Genomic DNA, 18,329 nt, shown 5'->3' on the forward strand with positions numbered 1-18,329 from the left:
GGCAAAATTCGAAACACTAACTTTCGAAAATATGGGGAGAGTACAGAGAGAAAATTTCGAAATTTTGCTTCTAAATGTGGTGTGATTTTCGAATGGGGGATGCCTCCTATTTATAAGGAATGACCGCTATCCTGATCGTGCATTATCCTTGGATAATGAATTTCGAAATTCTTATCTTATTGGGTCGGTGTGATTCAAAATTTTATGCTTAAATTTACCAGTATCCGGTATACTTTTATACTACATTACAACTTAATTTCTGCTCCTAAAATTCGAATTCAACATCCTTGTAAATTTCGAATTTTATTTGAAAATGTATCCTTAAAATAAGACTCTTGATTTATCCTAAAATATTGGTAGGCAAAATTTTGAATTTCCCAAGCATGTATTTATTTGTCGTATATACTTTTATTTATTTTTATTAGCCTACTTCTATTTTTGAATTTTATCCCCATCTATACACCAAAAATATCAAAAAAAATATTGAAGATTGCATTATCCTCAAGTTCATCTCCTTTTAGCTTGATCTATCTATGTACCAATATTATATCTAATCCTATATCCACATTTAATTCTAAATTTCGAAATTATATCCCACAATTATTAAAATATACATGCTTATATCCAATATTTTCCTTATTCAAAGTCTTAGATCTTGGATTATTTATCCCAAAATTAGGCTTATCATCAAAATTCTTATCTCCAGGAAAAAAATCAAGGTTTCACACGATGAACACCAGAACTTGGTCTCTACTATAAAAAAGGAGAATAATCAGATTTGATGCTTTTTTGTGATAGTGATTATGCGGGGAGATCGAGATGATAGAAAAAAACTTTAGGATATGATTTTCTATTAAATTCAACGGTTGTTCCATTGACTTTGAAGAAGCAATCAACTGTTACTTTATCAACCATATAAGCTGAACTTGTTGCAACAACTTCATGTGCATGTCAAGCTATTTGGTTGAAAAAAATTACTGAAGAGCTTAAATTCAAGAATCATGGTCATATTGCAATTTATTATGATAATATTTCAGTCATAAAATTGTCAAAGAATCTAGTCCTACATAGAAGAAGCAAGCACATTGATGTGAATTATCATTTTTAAGAGATCTTACAAATAATAAAATAATTGATCTCATCTATTGCAGAAGTGAAAACCAAGTAGCTGACATGTTTACCTAGTCCCTCAAAATGTCTGCATTTCAGAAACTAAGGGAGCTATTTAGTATTAGAACACTTCAGAACAAGTTTGAGGGAGGGCATTTTAATTAAGCCAATGTTGACCTTATCAGTTTAAAGGAGAGATTGATTGTTGAATTGTTAAATATTTGTCAAGTCTTTAATTATTTGTCTTGTCAAATGAAGTCTGTTTGTCATGGTTTATTAGTAACAAAGTATTACAAGAAATAATTATCTTTACATATTTTTTTAATGGTTTATAAGTCAAATATTATTGCTATTTTATGGTTCTTTCTATTGGTGTATTTTCTCATAAAAAACTCATTGCTCAATAAAGAATATATATAGCAGAAAACAAAAATTTTTGACTTGTAAACCATTAAAATTGTTGTAGTGATATATAGCATAAAACAAAATTTTTGCTCTTTGATTGATTTATATTATATTTTTTCACTTTCTTAATTTTTCATCCATGCAAATTCTGAACTACTAATCACATATTTATATGTTCATTTAACTTGAAATTAAAAAATAAAGTTCAAACTACTTTTTGTTATAAAAAATATATGTTTAATTAACTTGAAGATTAAAAAATTAAGTTTGAACAATTTTTTGTTATATAATATAGAAAATTTATTGTAGGTTTAAAAAATATTAACAGTAAACCATTTTTCGTGTGAAAGAATGTATAGTAAAAAAATATTAATAGTATTCGACTTTTGAAAACGTGCAATCATTTTTCTAATGAATTATATAAAAATAAAATAAGAATTTTGTTTGTAAATTTTGAGACTTTGATTTATTTTTACAACATAAACATTGAGGAAACAAATTTATGTCGGAGAAAGTAAATCTTAAATACGTGACCAACAGTGTTGATTGTTTGAATGAATATGCTTAGCTAGATATAGAGTAGATCATCAAATGCAAGTAAATATGGGAAATTGGAGTATCTTTTCTTTTATTTGATAGTACAATTTGACAGCCCACAACCATAAATTTGATCCGGGAATTCAGTATATTGAATAAAATTTATTTTATTTTATAATTTTGAGCTTAAGTTTTTGTGAAAAAACATTTCATAGCTTAGAATCACGTTCATGCAATTTCCGATTTGCATAATTGTGTGAGGGCGATGAATTCAATGTTTTGAAAGAACAAGAAAACTGCGTTCAACAGCCTGCTAGCCATAAATTTTGGGATTTGGATCTCTCAGTGTTGTTTTACACAAGATGATCTGACAATTTTTCAATTTTATCTGACACCGTACGAGATCACAGCAGATGATCCAAATTCTAAAATTTCTTGTTTTTCTTTTCCTGAAAAACTCAGAATTCTAAGTAAGAATAATGAGAAATCAACAATAGTATATTGATAAGGCATTCTTCTCGATCATTTCTTTCTTTATTTTTTCTAAAAATTTGACATCTTATTTCTTATATTACTCAAGCATTAAAAATTAACTGAGAAATCAAAAACCAAGAAAAAGAAAAGAAAAAAAAAAGAATTTCTGAAATTTGTTTTCAGCTTGGACAAGAACAAGAAAAATTACAGTACAGGCCCACAAATTTGCTGTTAAGAAAAGTTATAATTAGTGGTTTGAAAGAAGACAATCAAGGCTGTATCTATCTACCGATATTATATCTATGCATGTATCTATTATCTTCTGATGCAAAAATGAAAGAAAAAGTACATGGCATGTAGCAAAAATGGCAGCAGATGCCTTTCAAAAAAAAATAAATACTAGTACCAGTGATAGCAAACAAATATAAATATCGTCTGAAAAAGCAAAATCCCGAAGTGATTTCCCAGTTACCTTACATGGATTCCTCTGAACCCTTTCTACTCACGAGATAAAATATATATATATATAAGAAAACTGTGTTTCCACATGTCTGCTTATGGCTTAAGAGAAAGAAGATTTGTCCTATCAGAATTTAACTTACTCATTTACCCATTTTGATGCCAAGAACGAACTCCGATTCATATCTTCGTCTGTTGTGGATCTCTGCAAGAACAGTTAAAGGTTGAGTTGAATTTGCGTTTCAGTTGTCTGTATGGTGAGAAATTTCAATCAAGGACTTACTATTTTTGTGTCATGAAGAAGTCATGCATAGACTTGGGTACAGAAATTGAGAGCTGAGGATTGTTGTGGATCGACATTTTATCATCCGAATTAGGCCAAGAATCTTTGTCCTTGTGTGGCCTTTCGTCGAGAAAATGATGCATGATTTTCTTGGGGTGATCAGAATCAGGCATGAAATTGTAATCTTTAAGACTCTGCAGATGCTGCTGACCAGTCTGGAAATCAGAAGAATAAGGCTTGTGTTTCATTTGGGACAGAGATGAACCCATGGTAAGTGGTGCCAGTTGCCACGTGGAATCATCGTTAGAGATTGGATTTGCCTCTCCGAAAAATGTGTGTTCATTGATATCCCTTTTCACACCATGTCCATTGCTGCTTCTGCAACCAAGAATCATCTCAATAACCAAGAACATGTAATGATTATGCTGTTTACCATGAATATGCTTCAACCAGATCAACTATAAGTTCACACCAACCTATAATCTTTGCCATGTAGATGAGAATAAGGACTGGAATCCATGGAAAAGCTGGTGGGATTTTCTTGAGAAGCTTGCAAGCCAATGACTGAAGGTCTTGAAGACAGATTCTGAGAAGAGAAATAGTGTGTTTTTTGGGGTATTGATGAGTTGATAGGAATAGCATTTGCGGGTGTTACTGTTTTTGGTGGCGTCGACAGTATTTCCACAGGCTTTCTTGAACGGTTTCTGCCTCTGTGCATGTGTCTTTCACAGTACTTGGAATCAGGATATGCCTCTTTCGAGCACCTCCATTTCTTCCCATCTGTTCTTCTGCATCTCCCTGGTTCTGGATCTGTTTTCCTCCCAAACCCCACCTGGAATCCATTCCATCCAACTGCAGAAAAAACCCACACAAGAAATAATCATTAGTTCTACAAGAAGAAACATTGCAAAAAAAGAAAACATATGCTATATTATATATACATATATATTCTGTCGTAAGAAATCAAGAACAGAAATAGTACTGTGTTGGGGTTGTTGGAGGAGAAAGTTCGAGGAAAACGAAGAATCCAAGCTTCTTTTGATGGTGAAGAGGAGATCCGGTGGAATAGGCATCCCAGAAACCATGTACTTGAAAACAAGAGCTTGGTGTTCAAGCTCTTGCCACTGGATTGCAGTGAAAGGGTACCTACAACTTCCAACACTAGTCATCATCAAGAATCAAGAAACCAGAAATATCACACCAAAATCTCGAAAATCTCTTTCAAACCCAGATCAAAAATTAAAAAACAGTGAGAAGGGTATTTTTTTCTGGATTTATTTATTCTACGTGTTTGGCGTTGAATATAAACGATGCTAAAGAGTTAGAGCCCGTGGAGTAAATGCATTTCAGACTGGAAGATGTATTTATTTGAGGGACCATTTTCAATTTTTGTTGCAGAATCTTTCTGTCCACGGATAAAACTAATGGTTCTGAATTCTGATCACATTTCCCTGCCAATTTCCCTTAATTTTTCTCGACCCTCTCACACACACTAGACCACGCACGAAAACACACACTTATGACAGTATTCTGAACACAAATTATGACTAGTGCTGCAGAGACAGGTCTGCAGGCATCTGCTGCAACTATGCTGTCTTTATGGCAGCTCCTGTCTCTGACAATAATACGGAAATCCATAAACTAAAGTTTAAAAAAAAACAAGTGAACTATTCTTATTCTGTTTAATTTATTATTGATATTGTTTGATGATAAGAAAAGATTATTAATTTATTATTATTATAGTTGCTGTCTGAATTTTTTAGCAGTGGTTGATCATGAAAAGATCGTACGGTTTCGATAGCTTTTACTGACAAATGAGGGAGGGATGGATGGCTGTATCCACTAAAACTTTTACTTTTTCATCTAGCTCTGTTACATTTTACCAGTGATCGAAGCTGTTACCCTCCACTTGCTTGCCTCGGTTCATCTTTCTTGATTTGGGGATACTGTCACTTTATTTATGTAGTTTTGAAAGTTTTGAATTCTTTCTCCCTTTTTTTGTTTGAGATTTTTTGTTTTGGAAATATTTGAAAATTTATTTTGGAAAATTTTTTTAAAAAAAATAATAATAATACTAGTGCTATTGGACATACGTTGCTTTCGTATGAAGTTGGTTTTTTTTTTTTAACAATTAATTTTGGATTTAATTTATTTTTTATATATAATCATAAGTTGTTATATTTAAAAAAATGTGATTATTCTGTGTAGTTTGTATCTATAGTCGGAGAGTATTTGATTTTTTAAGGAAAAATAATGATACAACTACAAACAAAACATATTTGTAATTTGTGGATAATTGCATCAACATGTCATGTGAACAATCAAAAAATTAAAAAACATTATGTTCAAAATTAATAGAACTTTAGACTTCATGTTTTTAAAAATCATGCATAAAACTCCATCAAGAAAGGTAAACGTGTCTGATTTTGTATAATCAGGTGATAGGAGACAATCACTCACCGTCTAGACGGCGCATATGCAATTTTTTTAATTTAAATATCTAATTTTATTTATTGATCTTCAAATTTATTCAATAATTCTTCTGTATCGGATTTAAACTCAAAATCAATTGAATATTTTTCTTTTTCATCTGATACAAATTGATTGGCAAATATGACAAATAATCTTAAATTTTTTTACAAAATGTATATATATATTAATTTATGCTGCTGAATAATGTAACAACGCTTAGATGTATCACTTTCAAAACTTCTAGGCGGCTCTTAGGTGGTCACCGCGGATTTAGAATATTTTTATGTTAGGATCAGGTTAGAATTTAGATGAGATGAATAAAATCTTGAAAAAATTTCTCTAAATTACTATATTTAACGTGACCGGTTCTGATGTTGTTAGCTATACAAGACCTATTTTTCTCAACTCTACAGAAACGGTCGAACTACAAATAGTGTGAAAACGGTGCAATTGTTCTTTTGATTGCTATATACTAAAATATATAAAGTCAAAAAGATAAATAAATAAAGAAGAGTAAATGACTGGATACATGGAAGTTCGAAGGCAGAATCATTCTACTTCTCTTTTCTTCCATTTAAGATGAAATTTACCAGAAGACTTTGTTTTACAAATAATTTGTAACAATTCACTTCAACCTTAAGTCTTATCAACTTCATAAGTTGAAACTCCTAGTATCTCTTACAACGGTTGAGACCCTTAGTCAAACAACCAAAACACTACAAAGGTAATAAAAGAATTAATCATAAGATTCAAAATGTTTGCAAGTCTTCGAACTGTTTCTGGTAGAAAACGGTCGAGTGGTTGTCTTTAAACTCTAAAAAATCTTTATAGATCTGATAATATCTTGAAAAGAGAGCTGTTGAGCAGTGTGGAGTGTATATGAGAAATGTGCTCAAAAATCTTTGAGTATACAAGCTTTTTGAATTTTTGCTTCAAATGCGTTTTTTTTGTTTTTCTTGTTGAATTCTTGTTTGCATTCTCTATATATAGTACTTGAGTTTTTTTTCCCATTCAATGACTCTTTGTACTGTAGCCCGACAATATGGACACATCGTTGTCACGTGGTGCAACTTTCATTAAATTGTCTTTAATGTCATTCTTGGTTTTGCGCCTTTAAAATCCACTTTACGTAAATGATGTGAAATCGCATACTGGTGGAATGCTTGCTGTCATATGAGAGTTGGTAGGATATGTGCAATTTTTTTAATTTTAAGCTATCGTCTTATTTGTTTACTTGTACATGTATCCTTAAATATATTTATCTGTAAATTGCTTTAATATATCTCTGAGCGGTTCGATCGGATGATAGATTTGTCTTTTGCTACTGTTGGATAATCAATGAAGCAATTGAGTAAGCTTTACTGAGACCGGTAGACAAATTTAATAGTTTGCGACCGTTAACCCAACTATTGAAGCCGATTGCAAGTTCGTGTCTTTGGCATATCGTTCGAAAACCTGTAAATAAGTAAAATGATAGTTTGTTTTAATACAATGAATTATTGTTTATTATCACAAAAACTAAGTGATCTAACAGTTTATAATATAATGATAAAATATGTCTTATTTTTTTTTTAAAAAAATGATGTATTAGCCTATTAATATTTTTATAGAATTTTATGTTTTTTTAGACTTTTCACAAGGAGGTCTAATGCAATTAACCCATGTAATTTGTATAGAAATAGGTTATTATGCTATTTTTTATTAAGTGAAAAAAATTCATAGTAAAAAAAATCTAAATTCATTGGAGAAAATTAATGTCACAAAGTCGGATCAATAAAAATCTAACTGTAAATATAGTACATATAATGGAGAAAACAAAATTATGTACATGAATTTGGCTTTGTAGAAACATAAATTTTATTATGATGGTAAAATTGTACAAATTCTTATCATATACTCGAAATTTTGATAATGTTTAAAATAATAAAATATGCCGAATTTTGTTGAAATATGAAATATAATAAATAAAAATTGTATTAAAATAATAATTTCAAAAAAATGAAAGTAAATTATATTTTTTAATAAAGGAAAACAATCACATTTAATCGATGCTTTGCTGCTTGGGTTCAAGATTTACTCGTCTCTTTATTGTTACAATAGGATTTTCACAGTCAAGTTATTGATACTATAGTTTAATTATCAATTTCACAATTTTAATGCTGCAATATTATTAAATCTTGCAATGACCTCAACTGTTCATTTTTATATTTTAAAATTTATACAGGCTATTATGCATCACCAATAATACAGTCAAACTTTCACTAAAATCAAACGAATAATTAATAATATGCAAATACATGAATTCAAACAACAGAGTAGGGTGGCTTTGGGGGTCAGATTCTATACTTGTTTGTAGTGACTGATACAATCACCTGCAGATGTTGGAGCTAAGACAACTACTTTTGAAGTGATAAAAGAAGATTTCTTGGTGTCCAGAAACACCAGCAACAGACAGAATACATTCACATCTATATAATCTATATCAACATGTATATATATAATAATTGCATCAAATTCTTATCCCATACAAGCATAAAACTGGCATGCCAATATTCTTCCACAAACAATCCATGAGCAAAAAGGAATCATTCAGCCTTTTATCAAATATAAATCATACACTAAAACTTGTATAAATTAATACTCAATAAATAATAATATATATAAGATAATATTTTATGGTGGTTCCAACTTGGGCAAATGTGGTAAATTAATAGTTTTGATGGATTAAAAAGATAATAACTTTTCGAAATTTTTTTATATGATATTATGCTTACGTAACTAGAAGAATTTAGCAAAATATGATTATATGGTTATTTTTTTCATGAAATTTGATTTTAATGTTATTTTTGTTTCTACGATGAATTTTATTTGATTAACCGATACCATAAATATTGTTTAATTATAGATAAAATGAATATCACTTTCTTATTTTTATGAATATATATGTATAATGAAATTTTTATATATTAATTCAATAAAATTATAAACAAGATGCATGTTGATTATAAAGACAACGCCTTTTTATGTAATTAAATTTATGTTTGTTGAATTAAAAAAACTATTTAAAATATACATGATTAATTAATAAAATTTCATGGTTCCAACATTATTAATTTGTAGAAGTTTTATTGTAGTAATACTGGCATGAATAAAAGATACAAAACACCATGTGATAGATATTGGCATACAAGATATAACACAACATGTTATATAAAAAAAAATTAGTTCATTGAATAAAACTGCAACCCACAATCCAAGAGATGATTAGTTTCACAAAAAATTACAATCTAAGTTCATATGCATATTTCCATTATGATAAATAGTATGTTCATCCATGGATTCATCAATGGTTGTTGGTAATACATATGTAGTATTTGTGGTTTGTAAACCGGTTCAATGTCACTTCCAAGAGCTTAACCAGTGGAAAGTGTCTAAATCCATTGAAGCTATATACTGATCCGTGGATAATGAGTATATATTTACCTATTTGCAGCTACACAATCTGTGCAATCAAAGAGACTTACCCAAAAATGTGAGTTGCACCTTTCTTGGTATATACTGGCCTGATTTGTGACCCGCGAACGTCTCTTGAGAAATGATTCTGGTGTACTGGAAAAACCAGTTGGGTATTCTTGCTTTTCGATAAATGATTTGGCAGCACATTCTTATCTTCTCTCCGATTTGAAGCCTTGATCTTGAAACAATGGGGCAGCATGACTAGTTTGAGCTCATATGTTGGGGGTTCTCTCACAAATACAGCCAGGAAGGGGGTTTGCATAAAAACTCTCTTCCAACTTTGGGAACTCGCCAACCTCCCTCATATATGGGCCACCCATACGATCCTTGTGAACCTTTTGTACTTTAGAGCGAAATTTCTTCCAAGAAATCTTTCCCTCGTCAAAATCATCAACAAGTTTTACAAAATTCATCCTGCAGGAAGAAAAACAGAAACAAAGAACTTAAATAATGTCTCATTGGGTTTAGCTGTTATATCCTGAAAAATATTTTCTGAAACTGAATGCAGGCACTCCACAAAAACAATTAACATTTATTCCTAATATCTCTAAAATTGCAAGTTTCGCCCATCGAATTCCATTAAAATCCCTCAGAATTTGACTCCCATCTTATTCCGCCAACTAAAATCTCGGTACCGCATGAAAAATGAACGGAAGTTTGTATGCTAACCTATCCGGGTTAATGGTTTTCTTGAAACCTTCAAAACGTCTATGACCTTGTACTGCCTTGGCCATGTTACCATCATATGTGTAAACAAAAACGTCACTTTGAAGGGCAACAACGTAGTCCAAACCAGCAAGCATATTTTGATGATTTATGAGCGGACTTATCTCTTCTGCTGTTGTTAGTGATGAGTGGGAAAATATATTCGGAAAACTATCTGTAAGATACTGCATGCTCCCGTTTCCATAAGCTTCACCAGCCACCAAGTAAATTTTTGTCTTGGATGGGAAGTCAAGCGCTTTAAGTAAGAGTGCAGTTTCCCTAGGGGTCATTGGGCAGTCACCAAGCTTTCTTTTTTCTACTCCATCAATTTCTTTCTCCTTCCAATGACCGACCTCATAACGCATTTGCCGAAGTTCATTATCTTCTTCAGCGGTCAAATTATGGCTGCATCCTGTAAAAGCAAGCATGTCCTTCTCGTATCTGCAAGGAAATTTATCAATGAATGAGCAACACATAGATTTCCCGATATAGGCCTCAAATATGCAACATTACTTCTGAAAAGACAGGAAACTGTGCTTAAGCATTGCTGTATCAAGACAAATGCTAAATTCTTGTTTATAGAAAAAATTCATCATGTTTTTATGAATGAGAGGCTATTCTACTGTCCTAAAGTCCTGTCAAATACAAAAGAAAAACCCACAAGATGGTACTCTACAAGGGTAAGTTTCATAATGGAGGTCTTAATGCTATTAATATGAACTGGGTAAAGTTAAGGCAAGAAAAGATTAGAGAACACCACACAGCAAAAGAATTAATCCTAGTGTTCAACATGGAAAGGACATGACTACCCCAAAAGAAGAAAAAGAATAAAAATAAGAACTCCAAGCAGGGTTCTCAATCATAGTCACTAGCAAAAGCTGTATGAATTTTGGCCAATCCAAACTTGAAACAAAGCAACCAGACGCTCATTATATCCCTCTAAAAGGTTAATCACCCACCATGAATTATGGAACCAGTACAGGGATGGCCATTCCGCGAGAGGACAGCAGAAAGGTGATTGGATGAACCCAGGCTGCACCATGGTTCAGTTTGACTCTTGTTTCCGGAACTGGAGCCGAACCATGAACCTTAATTCAGGTTTTTGAACCACATAAAAATATAGAAATGACTGTTCCTTTCCAAACTGGAATGCAGTCAGGACCAGATTGACCAGTCATTTGTATCAAAGAACTGTTACCTTTATGAAGTAAAAATTGATAGGAAGCAGATAGATGACAAAAATGAACAGATTGGTTCTTCTAAAAACTCTCTGCCGAATCTTCCCTAGCTGACTTACTTTTTTCAACGCAACACCGTTGAAATTGAGAGCTAATGTAAAATTAAAGAGATCTTTTACAAGATCAATTTATCCTCTTCAGTTTGTTTATTGATATTTTAGAGTGAAGTCCACATATTTTGAAAGCATCAGTTAAATTCTTATTAAAGTAATGAAAAGAGGTTTACACCTGGAATGTCACACTTCTCACAGGGGTAACTACCCAGTCACAATATAAATCAAGGTGTTATGTTACAACAACATTCCTAGAGATGAATCAAATAGCTAGAAATATTAATTGCTCATTTATTTTCTCATATCCTTTTTGCAATATTTTGATTATGTAAATAGGTGCACAATGCACAGAATCATAGGTCCATGCCTCAATGGAAGAATGGAGATATTTTTCAAATGCGCAAACAAATTGTTTAAAAAACTCGAATATCAGCTCACATGGTTTATTTTAAGGAACTCCAAGTTAAAGGAAAACAAGGAAACTTAAACTTGAAAATTATTTAAAAAATAAAAACGAACAGAGCAAACCTCAAATGCAGTGCAAGGTAAGGGCCATCAGTTTGTCGCATTCTTGACACCAAAAGTCTCCCTAGATCTTCAATCGGGGCAGAATATTTCAGTGCTCTATAGTTCACACGGCATCTTAGCTTCTGTATAGTATCGGGAAGGCCATTGTTGGCTATTCGAGAATCAGTATGAGTAAAATACATTACTTTATGCTGCTTCAATAGGGGAAGGACCTCAGATTTATAGTAACCGACCTGATTTAAAGAATTCACACAATTAAGCTATGCAGGAGCTTTGAGTACGCCCAAGTAACAAGGAGGATCATAAATATTTACAACACTATTTGCATGCACAGATAAGCTAATCTAGGAATAGTAAAATGACAGGCAAATCTAAGATATATTTTCCCTAATTGAGTGATATCTGCATAGTTATAGTCCAGGATTCACGTACAGAACTTCTCTAAAATTTTACTTCCTTCCATTTACTAACATCTAAAGCAGAATCCACAGCAATTATGGCCACCAAGTAGGTATGACTTGTTTATGTTGGTATACAATAAATTCAATATTTGCAAACCTCGGGCTGGAGACAAAATATGGTTTGAAGGTGGAAGGGAGTTCGTAGAGAGTGAAGCAATTTCTTTCAATCTTGCTTAACCAAAGACTATATTGATCTGATTATGCATGTATTAACCAAAAACCCAACAATTAATCTGTAAAAATTTTGTCAATTTAATACAAATTATAATTTTCTAATAATGTTTGTGTTTACATGCATACTATGTTTAAAAGAATAAACAAGGTAAAAGGTTAATTAACATAATTGGAGTTAAAGAATATGTTTGGAATTCAATATAATTAAAAGGTTAATTTGATAAGTTTAACTTAATTTAAGGCCAAATTCATTATGGTACTTTATAGGAGGCCTTTTAAGATAATCTCTCATTTTCCAAATCAGACAAAATCTAGCTTTCGAGATCAAGGTTTGTTATCATGGTGTTGGGATTCGATGAAGACATCATGAGAAAATTGGTTTATTGCTCAAAGATCCCTTTAGTATATCGTCGGGGCCCATCAATTCCCATGACATAGAAGCTAAACTATAATTATATTTCATTATCCTCTCATGAAGTCACTCTAACTTGACTACAATATGAGAGGAAACCATAAAGAAAGGCTATGTAAAACATAGATAAGAAAACACTTCAAATTAAGGGATTCTACACGAACCATCGACTTTGACTATCTGATATATGTCCATAATAAAAACGAAAATGAGAAACAGCATGCATTATCATTTTGAACATAGTTATTCTAAAATTCTAAACCTTCGGCAAAGGGTATTATCATCATCAACTAAATCTAGACTCTATTGGACTTTCACGGTACAAAACTTCCCGATCCATCGTTCGTCATTTATATGTTTTTAACATGTAAAAAATGTTCAAATTTGCAAGATGATAAACGGACACATTTCTTTTTGTCTGTATAGTTGAAACAGAAGCATACATTTTTGCTTAAATTTGACCTTGTAGGCTCGGCAGAAGTGCCATCATCATTAAGTTAATCAAATAAATTTTCTTATAAATCATTTATCAAGGCAATGGTACATGAAAATCGCAATCTTGTTTGGCACACAACTGATTGTTCACACAATGCCATGGAAAACATATGTCAAGATAACCATAAAAAAACAGAATCAATTAAATGATAAAAGTAGTTGGCATATTCCAATTGTCATGCTGCTGAAGTTAAAAATCAGTATATTTGAATATAACTTGAAAAAAATATCACTGGAATAATAATGTAACAAGGTTCTTACCTTAGACCAAGATATAGGAGTCTTTATGAAGGGTTCAATTCCAGCATATTCAGATGGTAATCTTTCAATTATGTGAACATCATCTTCTAGCGAATCGATGAAGTGTTGCCAGTCAAACAGATCTTTGAAACCACTGGAAATGTCATAAACAAAATATGTTCAGAATTAGATATTTCTGGGATCATAAAGATGCAATAAAGCATTTAAACATGAGCATTTTGTGGTTGGTATTTGGTAGCAGTAACCATTTAAAGAACGAGTAAGAATACCATGAAAAGAACTCAAAGTAACTATGTGGAAACTTTGGCTAGCAAATCTTTCTAAGGGGTTAATTTCTCATAGACAAGATAAGATTGTGCAACAAAGAGAAGCAGAAAAAGACAGGTGGAATTTGGCTGGGCTGAAAATTGACAATACAAGTAGAAAGAGATGAACAGTAGTGATTGTATGAAAATGGTAAAGTTGTACAATGATTTTAAAAAAGTAGACAGAAATGAAGAAGGTCGAAGAAGTTAGGACTTCTTATGCACACGAAGGTTGGGATCTAGAGTTGAACTCCAGAGACCAACCAAACAAAGACACATTGCAAATTTCAAATCAACAAAGAAAGTTGAAGAGCACCTCTCATCAGCCCAATATGAAGTGTGATCAAGGGATGGAAGGACAAGTGTGGCCCTCATAATTTTAGCAACAGCAACCATATCACAGATCTGCACTCTAAAATATCCATTCATCAGACTAAATTAATGAAAACCTTGAGACATTCTAAATTATCAAATTGATGACAAACATACCCCAAATCTCATTTGGTTTAATCCACCATTTGCATTTGTTAGAAGAAAACCACTTGTTTTCAAGTCCAGCTCTGATAAGAAGACGAGCAAAACATGTAACAAACGATACATATAATTATGCAGAATCCACGAAAATTACTCAAAACACCCTTACTTTTAAGATTTTTTGGATGATCTATGCAGTGAGTAAAGTTCTTGCTATCAGGCTTGGACCAAATTCCTGAATGCTGGAAAAAACTCATTCAGAAAAAGCAGAAATGTGCATTCGAGCTTCAAATTCTGAAGCATTAGATAATAAAAAATTTATTACTCACATCAGCCATGCTAATACGGCCATCAACGATGGCCGAGGTTACCATTGTCAAAGTTTGTTCCACCCCATTTACTATGCTCAGACCATCACTTCCTTCCGTATATCCATAGTCGGGAGAGACAAGATCCTGTAAAATGAACGAGGAACCAAGCCAACATTAAAAGACCATGAGGAGCTATTATTTTAATGAAACACGTCAGAAAAACTGCAAAAGGCAGTAAATCATAACACAAACGCACTGTTTGAAATATAGCTCTAAATATGAATATTTTTGCTTGGCAAAATTATGCATCCAAGGTTGATTTCTATGCCAAAGCTTTTACTCATCAAAATCTATAACCAAAGCCTACAATAAAGTAAACATGAACCTATAAAAATGCCTTTATTATACGTAGAAATGCTATGCATTCGCGCAAAAACTCAATGCTTTAAGAGGGCATTATTACTATTTATTTCTATTTGGTAATATAGATACACTATAACTAGCAACCATGTGTCAGTTAAATTTCTTGTTGCAAGACATATTGGATATTAAAAAAAATTAAAAACCTCTTTCATCCTAGCATGTTAATGTTTATCTAGATACCATATTGGTTAAAAGTGCATCTGGAAATCAAATGATGACTTGTTCGCAATTTATCAGCGCACAAAGAAAATCAGAGTGAAAAAGCCATATTCAAGCTTCTTTCAGTTTCCAATCATATTTGCAAATGCCTCGACTTTGCTCAATTTAGCGGACCCGAGAGAGATTTCACACTGGTTCAACTACAAACTATGATATTATGGTGAAAATTGATTGGACTGCAGCCGCAACTTTGCTCAATTTAGCTTGAGCGACTAAATAAAAATACATCTACACAGCCATTGAAATATGATAATCAATGGGATGAATTGAGAGCGAGAAGGAAATCCTCATCAGTACGAAGGTAGAAATGAGCAATATCTAATCTTTCTTCTTCACCATTTGTTTGAGAACTCATCTCATTGACTGTTAAACAACAAGAGTCTCCGACTATAAAAAAAAATTAAGCCAATTATTTTGTACAGCTCTACTGGGTATTTTACTATCGACCATTTTTCAGTCACATTCAGACAGTAGAATATGAATGTCAGTTATCAAAAAATTGGTGGAAATGCCAAAATAAAATGAGCCTGATACAGAACTAGCAAGCAAAGAAATATAACCAAATTAGTTGATAAGAATGCCCTCTGAAAGTATATCCATTTCAAGAAAATGATAAAGTAAGTAACTACCAATATTATTGTAACTAATTATCGCTGTATTCCAGTCAGAAACTAAAAAATAACACTTCCCAGTTCACATAAACAGCAATATATAATTCCTATAAAACGATAGCTATTAAAAAAAATAATTAAAGAAAGACAAGAAGTGGCTATATAATAGGTTGATTTTCATTCTAAGAAAGTGAAAATAATACCTGATTGTTCGAAAGCCTATCAACAGTAGATCCAAACCAGCCAGCAACACAAATCTTGAAAACACCCATAAACAAGCACAACCCACAGAACATCGAAAACATCCACTGCCCCAGCTTCTTCTTTCCTTTCAACTCCAGCCCCAATTCCCCAAAATCCACACTCAAAGATTGAATCTTTCTCCTCAGATGAACCCTCTGCGCCACGCTGCTGGCGTGTGCCGCCCTAAAAGACTCGGACCCATCACCGGATACCGGGCTTTCAGATCTAGGAGAATTGAGCTGCTGAAGATCGATGACGTTCTCATGATGATGATGACCACTGCTGTTTTGAGTGTTTTGTGAAGAATTATTGTTACTACTATTGCGCTTGAATGAGTGCGCTCTTCGGGTCATTGGACCAGAGAATCTTGGGCTGCTGACGCGCTGTGAAACGCCGCCGCCGTCATCAGTGGCGGTCGCGTGGTGCTGGTGGAGGCTGCTATGGTGGTGGCCCATTTCTTGGAACGCACATCCAATGTACGCAGGAGCAAAAAACTTGTGTGTGTGAGTGTGTTTTTACGCTGATAATTATTCCCTTCCTATCAGTAAAATAGAATAGAGTGGCGAGGGAGGAACGAGGGGGAGAGGAATGCTGAATCCATATGTAAGAAATTTTTTCATAAGCTATTCACAATCATGATTATGGTAAATTTTTGAGATCAATAGGTTGTTATTTGGTCAAAAATAGTTATTTGAGGCACAATTTTATTTCTTTATATTTGTGTCATCTCGTATAGAAATTATTTGGGTGTTAATGGGTCAGACTGTTAAGCCATTAGTCCGAAAAGTTGCATGTCTATCTGTTGGTGCTGTCTTATATCCCTTAGATATTAGTCTTATCATTTCTCCGTCGACCTTGTCCCCACCAGAGATAATATTACCCGTTAGATCTGGTGTCACTCTTTTACGGCTCATTTAGCCAACCAGATCAAGCGGCACAACGTCAGCAGCTTGATGCATGAGAACTTCTCAAGAGGTCACTTATCTCAGTACTACTCTAATTCATACACGCTAAACCTAACAATAACTTTCCAATCAAATTCATAAAAAAAAAATATTTTTATATTAAAAATATAGATCAAATCATGAATATAAATTCTTAAAATAATATCATAAGAGACCTGCTCACACTGCTTATTATAATCAAATCACGAATATGCAAAGACTAAGTGTGACTAATCGGAATTTACGCTTAAATAAAATTTTATTTTTTAGGTTAAATTAAAGATAAATTGATAGAAATACCGTAATTTTAATATTAAACACAAAAAATTTTAAATCATAGAAAACATAAAATTTTAAATTTAAATGAATAAGCTCATTATCAGTTAATATCAACGTGAAAAAAATATTTGAAGTAACAATCATGTAATATACTGGAAACTAAAAAGGAACTTTAGCCAAGATAATAATTTACATTAGTATGTATATTTATATAACAATATTTGAAGTAAACACGTCAGTGCTAAGGCCATCTCCAACCCATAAATCTATTTTGGTGCAGTTTTTGCACCAAAATAGTGCAGTTTCTGCACCAAATGTAACATTCATCTCCAACCCATTTACTTCAACTCTTACACTAAAAAGTATATTTTTAGAATATTCTTTTTATTTACTATTTATTTATAAATTTAACAATATAATTATAATTAATGTTAACATTAGTATTATAATTATAATTTTATTTTTATTAATAGTTAAATTTATTTATTTGATTCTTATATATATTAACTCTAATATTTAATTAATACAAATATTTCATTATTTATTTGCTGTTAGTTTTTCTGATATTTTATCAATTATATATTTACAAGAGTTCAAAATGTCAAAAATAAAATAAAAAACTAGAAATATTTTTATAAATTTTCTAATATAATTATAATTAATTTTTTTGTGTTTTAATTTTTATTATGAATTATATTTTATATCAACACGATTTAATTTTACTCATCAATTATATAATATTATTATTAAAAATATTTAATACATATTTATATTAATTAAAAAAATTTAAAAAATAAAAAAAAAGCCCAAAACCCAGCGCCAAAATGGCGCTGGGTTTCTCCTCTGCGCCAAATTTGGCGCAGAGGAGGGAGGCTGCGCAGCCTCCGTTGGAGTAGAATTGCTGCGCTATCATAGCGTTTCACGCTATGATAGCACA

At 32.1% G+C, this 18,329-nt stretch overlaps 2 protein-coding genes across 3 annotated transcripts; both read right to left on the reverse strand.

Moving 5' to 3' along the window:
• Window positions 1–2,819: 2,819 nt before the first annotated feature.
• LOC140962776 (growth-regulating factor 1-like) lies at window positions 2,820–4,879 on the reverse strand. 2 transcript variants are annotated; one of them, XM_073421765.1, is made up of 4 exons: window positions 4,251–4,877; window positions 3,745–4,120; window positions 3,269–3,646; window positions 2,820–3,190 (listed from the first exon to the last, which is right to left on the reverse strand). In XM_073421765.1, coding segments are annotated over exons 1-4 (945 nt in total). In that variant the 5' UTR covers window positions 4,441–4,877; the 3' UTR covers window positions 2,820–3,189. The 2 variants fall into 2 exon arrangements, with proteins under 2 accessions (XP_073277866.1, XP_073277867.1); XM_073421766.1 differs by lacking the exon at window positions 2,820–3,190 and having other exon boundaries at window positions 3,268–3,646; window positions 4,251–4,879.
• A 4,010-nt stretch (window positions 4,880–8,889) lies between these two features.
• Window positions 8,890–16,760, reverse strand: LOC140962775 (O-fucosyltransferase 35-like). The gene is made up of 9 exons (XM_073421764.1): window positions 16,130–16,760; window positions 14,692–14,817; window positions 14,532–14,604; window positions 14,378–14,448; window positions 14,205–14,293; window positions 13,584–13,716; window positions 11,781–12,013; window positions 9,926–10,402; window positions 8,890–9,670 (listed from the first exon to the last, which is right to left on the reverse strand). The coding sequence occupies exons 1-9, from the start codon at window positions 16,622–16,624 to the stop codon at window positions 9,469–9,471; spliced, it is 1,899 nt and encodes a 632-aa protein (XP_073277865.1). The 5' UTR covers window positions 16,625–16,760; the 3' UTR covers window positions 8,890–9,468.
• Between the last annotated feature and the right edge of the window lie 1,569 nt (window positions 16,761–18,329).

The sequence above is a fragment of the Primulina huaijiensis genome, chromosome 17 (genome assembly GCF_012295235.1).
Source record: "Primulina huaijiensis isolate GDHJ02 chromosome 17, ASM1229523v2, whole genome shotgun sequence".
NCBI lineage: Eukaryota > Viridiplantae > Streptophyta > Magnoliopsida > Lamiales > Gesneriaceae > Primulina > Primulina huaijiensis.

Coding starts and splice junctions, on each gene's coding strand:
- LOC140962775 (XM_073421764.1), bottom strand. CDS start 16,624: ATGGGCCACCACCATAGCAGCCTCCACCAGCACCACGCGACCGCCACT. Junction 14,818..16,129: donor ATAGGCTTTCGAACAATCAG/GTATTATTTTCA, acceptor TTCATTTTACAG/GATCTTGTCTCTCCCGACTA. Junction 14,449..14,531: donor TCATCCAAAAAATCTTAAAA/GTAAGGGTGTTT, acceptor TCTTCTTATCAG/AGCTGGACTTGAAAACAAGT.
- LOC140962776 (XM_073421765.1), bottom strand. CDS start 4,440: ATGATGACTAGTGTTGGAAGTTGTAGGTACCCTTTCACTGCAATCCAG. Junction 4,121..4,250: donor CCTCCAACAACCCCAACACA/GTACTATTTCTG, acceptor TTTTTTCTGCAG/TTGGATGGAATGGATTCCAG. Junction 3,647..3,744: donor CTACATGGCAAAGATTATAG/GTTGGTGTGAAC, acceptor TCTTGGTTGCAG/AAGCAGCAATGGACATGGTG.